The sequence below is a fragment of the Montipora capricornis genome, chromosome 6 (genome assembly GCF_036669925.1).
Source record: "Montipora capricornis isolate CH-2021 chromosome 6, ASM3666992v2, whole genome shotgun sequence".
Taxonomy (NCBI): domain Eukaryota; kingdom Metazoa; phylum Cnidaria; class Anthozoa; order Scleractinia; family Acroporidae; genus Montipora; species Montipora capricornis.
In genome coordinates, this window is record NC_090888.1 from 22,495,527 (window position 1) to 22,505,526 (window position 10,000).

The window sequence follows — 10,000 nt, forward strand, 5'->3', positions numbered from 1 at the left end:
GGCACCACAATCATGTGATTTGCAGGCGGGAACGAAACTGCAGACGTACCTCGAAATGTATGGGCCTATGAATTGACCTTGGAATCAAATGACATACCCATGTCAGTTGCAGATTGAGAAGACCATTCTAGGGAACGGGCTGTTTTGTTCATTGAGAGGTAAGTGCTGATTCAGGGTGCAAAGGGTGTGGCCACCTGTTGTGACGTATGAACTGGATGCACGGGAAAAAATTAGGGAAACAATTACAGGAATTCAATTATGACATAAAGTAGTAATGCAGCTTTTGTGTATTTTAGCATGAGGGAGCACTGCCATTTACCTCAAGCTGCTCTTAATACTATTATGCACTGGACAAAAGCAATGTGTCAGGACAGTGTTACCTTGGCTGGCCAAAGAATCAAAAGAAAATTAGAAAACAGAACTCCATCAGTAAATTTTGACATCACTGACTGTCTGGACCTGGGCAATCATGATCCATTTCAAGATTGCCGGACTGCCTGGCGCAGGAATCAGTTCATCAACAAATATTTCCATGTTGTGGTATGTTGAAGTAGAAATTGGGACACCAAACAAAATGAGGATATCTGGCATATTGAAATTTCTACCAGAAAATTTGGAAATTTGTTGTTTTTCAAATGTGTAAGACCATTATATGTAGCTTGAGAGGTTGAGAGGTATTATTCTCTATTATTCTTATATCTTCTTCAAGGGCTGTCTTTAAAAAATAACAAAGTTACTCACAAGATGGTCTAATTAATATATATTGCTACTTCCCCCCCCCCCTAAACCAGGAACCTCTGCTGCAAATTCTGGGGACAACACTCTTAACTACAAGAGCACAGCCAAGCACCAGGAGTCATCCAGTGTTTAAGAAGCACTCATTTTATTATATTCCACTCATTAAGAATTTAGCTGCTATTTTGTCAAATGATCAGTTAAAGGAGCCGTTGCTGCATTCCAACTGCAAACGCACTGATGGAAAATTTGAATTTATACAAGATGGTGTAGTGCTGTCAAACCACCCTTTGTTTAAAATAGATTCTCACACATTAGAACTCATCTTGTACAGTGATGAGATACAAATATGTAATGCTGTTGGCACGAGAGTAAAAAAACACAAGCTTCTCATGTTCTATTACCTTTTAAGTAACTTGCCTGGGAAGTATCGCAGTGTTGTGGATGCAATTAATTTGTACGCTGTCGTGAGATCTGAAGACGTGTCAACCTATGGCTTTGATGTTATACTACAGCCATCGCTTGATGACCTGAAGAAACTTGGTATACCGACTGGAAATCTGATTCGTTTGACGGATGGCAGTACAATTCCTGTGAGAGCATCCCTGGTGGCATATGTTGCTGACAATCCTGTAGTTCATCAAGCAATTAGCTTGAAAGAATCAGTAGGAGGGTCATTCAGGAAGTGCAGATTCTGTCATGCAGATTTCGAAGCTATGCAAAATGGCTTCAGCGAGGATGATTTTGAACCACGCTCACTGAAAAAACACTGATACCAATATGATATAATACATAATTGCCCTCATGCCCTAAAAGATCACTGCAAAACTGGATATGGGATCAACAGAAAAAGCATTGTTACTGAATTTCCTCATTTTGACATGTTTAAGCAAACTCCTCCAGATGTTATGCATATTTTGTTGCAAGGAGTTATCCTTCTAACATTACAAGCATTAACTAAACATTATATTAACATTAAACAAACCAGTGTTGCTGCCATAAACAATAATATCAAGAACTTCTGTTACGGTTACATGGAAGCCAATGATAAACCCAATTTTATACGAGACACAAGTTTACATGGTTCTGGTTCTCTTAACCAAGATGCAGCAAATTCCTACTTGCTTTTTCGCATCTTTCCTTTTGTTGTGGGTAATGTTGTTGACCAAACTGACAGGCACTGGGAGCTCTGCACTTTATTAAGTGATATTACAGAGATTTCTTTTTCAGCGGTTGTAAGTCTTGACACTGTAGCCACACTTAAGGACATTTTCAAGGAATATTTGGGACTGTTTAAACAGTTATTTCCTGATCAGCCATTTACACCGAAAAAAACATTACTTGGTTCACTTTCCAAAAGTCATTCCACTTATAAATTTGTGGGCTATGCGTTTCGAAGCTAAGCACCAGTTCTTTAAAGGCTTGAAAAAATTGATGAACTTTAAGAACATTTGTTTGTCATTAAGCCGCCATCATCAAAAGGTTGCTGCCATGAATCGGAGTAGAAATTCAAAGAGAACGAAAATGGACCTGTTCAACTCCCTTTAGGAGTAGAGCTACTGAGAATTAAAGAAAGGGTTTCATCAGCTCTTGCTGTTGATATAAGATTCATCAACTGAGTCGAATCTTTCAAGTGGATAAAGCTTCATGGAACCAAGTATATTGTGGATGAGTGTTACCTAGCAGTCAAATTTGATGATGAGGACCAACCACAGTTTGGCAAATTAAGTGGTATTTTTTAACTCAATTTACATTTGATTGTCTTTGATGTTATATTTTTAGAGACATTGGGATTTGACAATGCATTTCATGCTTTTGAAGTTCGCACTCAGGCAGTAGGGCTTGTCTCAGTGACCGCAGATATGCTATTTATCCATACTCCTGTGCCTGGCTATAAGTACAATGGCTCAAGGTACATTAAGATCAAAGGCAGCATTTCAGATCTCAAAGGGACTTATTAATACATGAAGTTGTCACAAGCTACCTGTTGCAGGGCTGGGGCATCCCAGCACAGGTCTACTGTTATGTCAAATAAATAGTTACCAATATTAAAGTAGTCTTTGGATGAGTACTCTGATTCCGATCCATGACTTAAATCGTTGGGTTCAAACTAAAAAATAGAGGAAAATTAACAATGCGCAGAGAACTCCTGTCAGGTTTCATGTTGCAGTTCTTTCAGATTTTAGATGTTCTTGTCCTTCCAGATTGTTTCTATACAATTAAGAGAAGATTGTACCCACAGCATGTATGAGATTATTTTGAAAATAAATACCAGTAGCATGGAATCTAAGTGGTGCATTTTTTTTAAAATTTCGTTTGTTGGTCACGTAACCAAAAATTAATTAATTCATTACTAGTTCGAGGTTTGGTTGTGACATTCAACAATACAGAAATATTTCAGGTGTTTAAGGTTTTCAGGATTGCCAGAGAGAGGGCAAAACGTTTGTTTCAATGAAAGATAATTATTTGGAAGTTAGTATGACAACACTTACCTAAGATACTTTTAAACCTCAAAAAAGATTTCTTATCTTTGACTAGTGTTAAAACGTTTTTCTAAGCAATGAACAGTACATCTATAAAACCTCCACTCAACAAAGAGGTGAAGCCATTGGTTAAGTGTTTTGGTTTTACTGAAGTAAGTGTTAAAATATTCAAATAAGGAAATATCTCCTTGTAAAGAAATCTTCTCCTAATTTAAGGGTATTAGGGCTTTATTTAAGAAGTGAAACCTGGTTTTGAGGGTAGTGCACTTATTTGAGGTAAAAACTCACTTTTCCCAGAGCAAAATGCCATTCAATGTGAGTAATTCACTTAATTAAGAATTCCACTTTTTGCAGTGCGCAGAATACCCTGCCCTTCGATAAACGTTCACTCTGTAATTTTTAAGCAACTGTCGGTCACGTTTGTTTTTTGTATGCCTCTTTTTGTTTATTAACACATTTTGGTGCATATAATGTACATGTCATCGGCCTCCCGGTACACCCCCAGGCCAACCGGGGAAATAAGTGGGGGAAGACAAAGAGATGGATGGGATTCTTTACCCGAGGTTTGGGGATTATCTTGGCATTGTTTTACGATCAAAGATTAGGGAGTGGGGAAATTCACAAGTTTGTAAAGGATGTCAAGAGGAATTTCTGCTGAGAGACACCTTACCCAGGGGACTTTGTCTCGCGAAATTCCCCAACCGCAACAATCCCCCCTGGTTAGCCCGGGGGTTGACCTCATGGGGAAGCCAATGACATATGCATAAGCTACTTAGAGTTGTTAAATAACTATACCTTTACCTTTAAATTATTCCTTAGCTCTTCTTAATTATTGCTACGACAGGTGCATTTCCACAGATAGATGTTCACCTGATCTTGTGAGAGGGCCAACATGTATTGCATTGCACTTGCCCCATCAGGGGCAGGCAAAACACCAGCTGCCCAAATTAGCTGTAGCCTTCCTATAGTGAGTTACCTTGAGACCAAACTGGGAGATGGAAAACAAATCCTTGTCGACAATTCCTCTTCATCTGGGTTGTTCAATTACTTTTTGAATGAGAAGTCGTTACCTGTTATGTGCATATATTAATGCTAAGGATTTTTTAACAAGATGTTGTATCCCTCTAAGTCAGCTAATGACCAGGCTCTAACGATGGAAAGAATGTGCAAACTCTACAATGGTGATGCTTGGTATTCTGTAAAGGGAAGCAAAGGAAAGCGAACCGGTACACAATTTGCAGCCATGTCTCTAATCGGCTACACAACGCCCAAAATTTTCCTACAAAAAAATTGGGGGAAAGCTGTGGAAAATAAGAATGGGTTTGCTGATTGATTCCTTGTCTTTTGCTGCAAGCGTGATGATGCTTCAATATATGACAAACAGCAGTGTTCTGAACGTCTTGATGAGTATCCCATTTCATCTCTTGAGTCAGTGTATGAAAAGATATATGCCGACCATAACTCAGCTGAACAGGTCGAATACACACTGTCTGCTGTCAGCTTCTCAAGTTCATTGGGCAAACAACAGATGGATGATGCAAAAGTTGCCAAGAATCTATTGAAGCTGACACTAGTTTTGCATGTTTTTTATGACCGCCAAGAATTATATCACAGGTAACAATGAAGATGGCATTAAGCCTGTGTTCGACACTTTCTCATATCAAGGCCTTGATGGATTTGGTAAGTACTCTTTAAACCTTTAAAGGATCCCTTCCAACCACAATACCTTGCGCGCTTCTATTATTGTTTTGAAGCCGGCAGCGGGACTCACAAATGCCGTGACGTGAAGTAAAGGTCAAGAGATCGGCGACGACTGCGTTAAAATGGAAGAAATGGACCATGAAACAAGCGTGAATGTCGATACTGAAGGGTTAAATGTATACGGATCGCCTGTGGCACCACACGGCCGAAGAAACGAGGAATCGGTCGCATTAACATCTCACTTTGTCCCTTTGCCTTTGGCGAACGTGAATCGAGTGGTAAGCTCAGTACTACATTTTCCACGTGAACGTGTAACACCAGAAATCATTTTCTTGAAAATCATAGATTTACAACAGCAAATATTTTTTCCTGTCACAGACCTGTTCCTGTAAGAATTTGTGTTGCCGTAAAAAGACGGCTAAAACTCCTGGCTGTCCATGTAAAAATGCCTCGATGAAATGCTCCAGCAGTTGCACGTGTGGAACTAAGAGAACGGCGTGCAAGAACAAGACAGTCGAGGTTGTAGTGAATAGAAACCCCAGTGCTTTTTCTCGTCATCGAGAGCAAGCGGCTACCGCAGAAAGGGAAATACAAGTCAGTTTAATTCTACAGTATATGACCACGCAATCGTTGTGTTCGGTGTTTTGTCACATTTCCCAATGAATGAATCACACATATTCAAGTTGACTTTATCATTCTTTTTATCAGGACTTTATAAAAACTCTGGCCACGGATGAAAAAGACCAAATTCTTCTCAGACTTCTCAGCCAAGGTAGAGGCAGTCTGGATTATGCAAAGAACATTCGAGCAGAAATAAGCGACTCTGCTGAACCTGATCACGGTCCTGATCGAGATGATGTTCCTGAATGGTGTGATTGTTCAGTTTGTAGACCAATGCCTTTAGATATGGAGATTGTTTGTTGTAGAAAGAGAACTTGTGTCACTTCGTACGCTATGTATCAAAACATCTGCCTTGACTGGGAAGTACTGACCTTAGCTATCCGGGCAAGGTTCGACATACTGACTGAGGAACCTGATTATTCTACCAATTCCTTTAGAAAGGCAGCCTACAGACAATACTGTTTATGGAAATATGGGAAACTGGGAAAGGGAAACCGACGAGTTTTGCCTTCATGTGTTGTTCTCACAATAAGGAGATTCTATCCTGCTCCAGATGGCATTTATATGGGATACAGACAATCTTAGTTGCTTAATAAGCAGTTTTTTATTTATTGTTCATAATGAACTGTTGTAATTTTGCAAAGTTTTGTGCAAAGACTAACACACTTGTAAGCTAGAAGTAACTGTTATTCCTCTTGTTGACGTTGAAATGTCTGGTGACATGTTTTTTTAAACTGTTGGTTTGTGAAAAGAACAGGTTTTCCCCTTTCTCTTGCCCAAGTTTATGAATGAGAGTTGTTACATGTAGGCAAAGGCCAACTATGTTGCATTATTTATAAGCTTATGACCATAACTTCAAGAACAAGACAGGTTTTTGTTAAAAGTTTCATTCTATTTATACCTATATTTATTCGCAAGTATGGGGTGCCAAGGGTAAAAAACACTTTATCAGTTACTGTTTATAACTGATCATAATTTCAAGAACAAGACAGGTTTTTGATAAAAGATTCATTCTATTTATACCTACCTGTATATTTGTTAGCAAGTATGGGGTGCCAAGGGTAAAAAACATTTTATTAATTACAGTTACTGTTTACACATGGTAGTATGAAAAAAATGCCTGTTTTAGAAAATTTCTCAACCATTTTTTAAGTACTTGAAATAATTTTCAAAAGTTCATAAAGCAATGATGAAATCATCCTCTGAGTTCTTGAACATTAGAATAGACCATTTTACAGTTGTCTGCTCAGTGACCTGCCCCTTGAATTGGCAGTGAGTTGTGTTAATCAAGTTTTTATGCTAATTTGCTGGCACTTGAATGAAAAAGCAGAAAGGTCTGTATCAGAGCAAGGTCAACTCCAGCCTGACTTGCATTCGAAGGCCAGGTAACTGAGCACACAACTGTAAAATGGGCTATTGTCATCGCATGGGTTTACTGAGATTTCTGTGACGTCTGCTGTTTGAACCTTGACAATCTTGCAGCAACCAAATATCCAGTAGCGGGTGACTCCTTCATAGCTATGGTTGGGGCAAGATGCTGTGGATCTGTTGGAGAGACAGTCACATGTCTTGCTGCAGTTTCCCGGTCCTCGGCTCTCTTAGACAGTATTTCTGCAATTAGTGCTGGCCAGTAGCTATAGGTCTTGTCCTCTTTCACCGCTTCCGCTCTCCAGTTTCCAGACCGCTTTGAGTACAATTTTTTGAATTTCCCATCAATTGTCTTCCGGAAAAGATGGAAGTTGTGATCCAGCACAGCCAACAAACACCTTCCAGTGAACACTTCATATCTAAAAATAATTAAACTCATTAATTCTCTAATTAATAGGTTAATAAATAAAGTATTGTATGACAATTTCTTTTTTGTATTAGGTCAAATTAGCCTCAAGATTATTGACACCATGGCCCTGTGCTGTGGGCTCTATATGTGCCTAGCCAGTAAAATATGCAGTAATCAGATGACTACATTTATGTCATTGTGTCAAAATGTATGCAAACTTGAGCGAGAATGTTTGTTGCCAAAAAAGAGTCACCTGGGTTTTTTGTTTGGATTTCTTATTAGATTACAGCCCTAGACTGTCAGATGGACTTTGAGTAGAAAGAACAATTGGTTTTGATTATGTTGAAACACATCTATTAAACTGATATCAACTTGAAGAAATTATATAATATAATAGATATATATAACACGGTTTGAAAAACCAAAACGAATCTAGACTGGCCTTGAAGAGAAATAAATGAATAGAACTGAAACCTTACTTGAGCTAGGTCCATTCTCGATAGAGGTTTCAGCTGGCGATAATTCTTGACAGGAACTGCTCCTAGCACGAAGCTCCTCGATGTTTTGATGAAGCAAAATCTCAGCAAATTGGCTGTTACTTAGCCCCTTGATATTTAACCTTTCTTTCCTTTCATTCCATAGGCGAAAAGTTGACTCTCGAAGGATAATTCTCTTAGTTCCTTCAGTTGCCTGTGGTCGTCCGCGCTGAGGAGCATGAAAGGCCATCGAAGACCTCCAGTTTAACCGACAAATTTGCCTCCAAACAGGAGAAAAATGAGGAAATAACTAGTCAAGTATAAGGACTGATAATTTTAGAACGCGTTTGAGGAAGTTTAAGACCTCAGTGAGGCAGATGTACAAGGGTGAACGAGGATTTCTTTTCACTTTCCGAAATGTCCGATAACAGATGGCAGAGAAAATGGCGTATTTCACACTTCACGCGCGCAAGGTATTATGGTTGTGAGGGATCCTTTAAGCCCCACAGGAAAATGAGAAAACATGACCCCTATTCCGGGGACCTAATTTGCACTGCATGGCCAAATTTCAATTTTTTTTACCATGTCTGGTGAAATGCCTTATATCTCAAAAACTACAAAGCAAAGGAAAAAACACTTAAGACAAAAAAATGTTCAGCAAGAAATAAACTTTAATTCTAGAATGAATTAGAGCAAGCTAAAGATTTCAAAACTGATGAAAACGCTCCTGTTTACACTCAAATTTACAATGTCATGGAAATAAGAAAGCCAAAAAGACTTATTTTCTGAATGAAATGCAAAACAGAAATGCAAAAATTTTCAAGAACTATACCATATACATTACAATAAATGTCAAATATGTTGAGTCCAGAATTTTCGAGCGATTTTTCGAACGAAGTAAATTTTGAATGTTCAATCCCTGGTTTGAATTTCGCGTTCTTGTGACGCATTAGCTCAAGTCATCCATATGATTCGGGAAACATGCCAAACAAACACGCTTGTTACACTGCTGGCAGCCCATTCTGCAAAATGTTTTCTGATTTCGCTCCAGGCAGCGTTTGCATCGTCCTTTTTCAAAGCGAACAGGCCAGTGGCTTCCTTGTACTTGACCAGAAGCTACAATTCTTGCTCGGTTACTGAAATCGCCGATCAGATCTTTGGCAAATTCAACTCTGAAGTCAAGTTGAGTTCTTGATAGGTGGTTGAAGGCCTTTCTCTCCAAAATAAACGCATTTACCACACGGACATCGACACAGAACCAGAGAAGATAACGCCACCATTTTCTTTACTTGTTTCCGATGGCATAATACCTGCGCATCTGGTCATGTAGGTCGACACCTCCCATGTTCTTGTTGTAGCTCTTTACAACAGGGGCACTTCCTACTGGAATAATGGTCCCATCGCGTTGTTTGCGGTTGACTGTGTCACTTCCAGCTGGATTGCTTTGTGAGCTCAAAAAATGAACAAGTCTTTTGTCTTTCCACACAGTTGCCACGAGGTTGTTTTTACGCCGAAAAATCGACTATCCTTGCCTCAAGCGTTTCACTTGTGCATTGTTCGCTGAAAGTTCTTTCGGAAAGTCTTTCCTGTTTGCTCGCGTCGTTCCACACAGATAAATGTTATCCAGCAGCAGATCTTCTGCAAGTTTAATGTTGGTGAAAAAATTGTCACAAAACACATTATAATGTTCACTCACACACAAGTGACATGTTAACAACAACAAGGTTTATTGCATATGCCTAAGTTCTTCCAAGCACGTGGAGGCTATGATAATGCATTCTAATTATGCAATTAATCATGACACCTCCTTTTTTTTTTTAAAAGGAATGAATGAATGATCAACCAATCATTAAGCACAAATCAATAAAATTAACTTTGCTCGAATGTTTGCATTGTTTACTGTAACTGAACAGTTCAGTTCATAACATAGTCCTTGTATCTTGCTGGGAATCTCACAATACGGCCACTGGAGGTACACTTTGCTTGTGTTGGCAGAGGGCTGCTTTCATTGGCAGCAGGCAGGGCCGATTCAGCATTACTAACAGGAACCGTGGGTGTGGCAGAGACAGGCGGTATCACCGCTTCATTCGGGGTGGTCCCGCACTCACTACTGGGGGCTCATTTGTCCTGCAACAAATGTTGACGATTGCAACGGTAGGCAGTGCCGTCAGGTGTTGAGACTACATAGCATATAGGAGCTCCATGCT

The 10,000-nt window shown here is 39.3% G+C and overlaps 1 protein-coding gene and 1 pseudogene across 1 annotated transcript in view; one reads left to right on the forward strand and one right to left on the reverse strand.

Annotated features, from left to right (window-relative positions):
* The window catches only part of LOC138053453 (uncharacterized), a 1,771-nt gene extending 263 nt beyond the window's left edge, over window positions 1–1,508 (forward strand). The window contains exons 1-3 of the mRNA XM_068900084.1: window positions 1–57; window positions 297–540; window positions 906–1,508. The exon at window positions 1–57 is cut by the window's left edge and continues 263 nt beyond it. Coding sequence (XP_068756185.1) covers window positions 1–57; window positions 297–540; window positions 906–1,508 — 904 coding nt within the window. The remainder of the gene's footprint in view (window positions 58–296; window positions 541–905) is intronic.
* A 7,234-nt stretch (window positions 1,509–8,742) lies between these two features.
* LOC138053454 (piggyBac transposable element-derived protein 4-like) overlaps window positions 8,743–10,000 on the reverse strand; it is an 8,294-nt pseudogene continuing 7,036 nt past the window's right edge.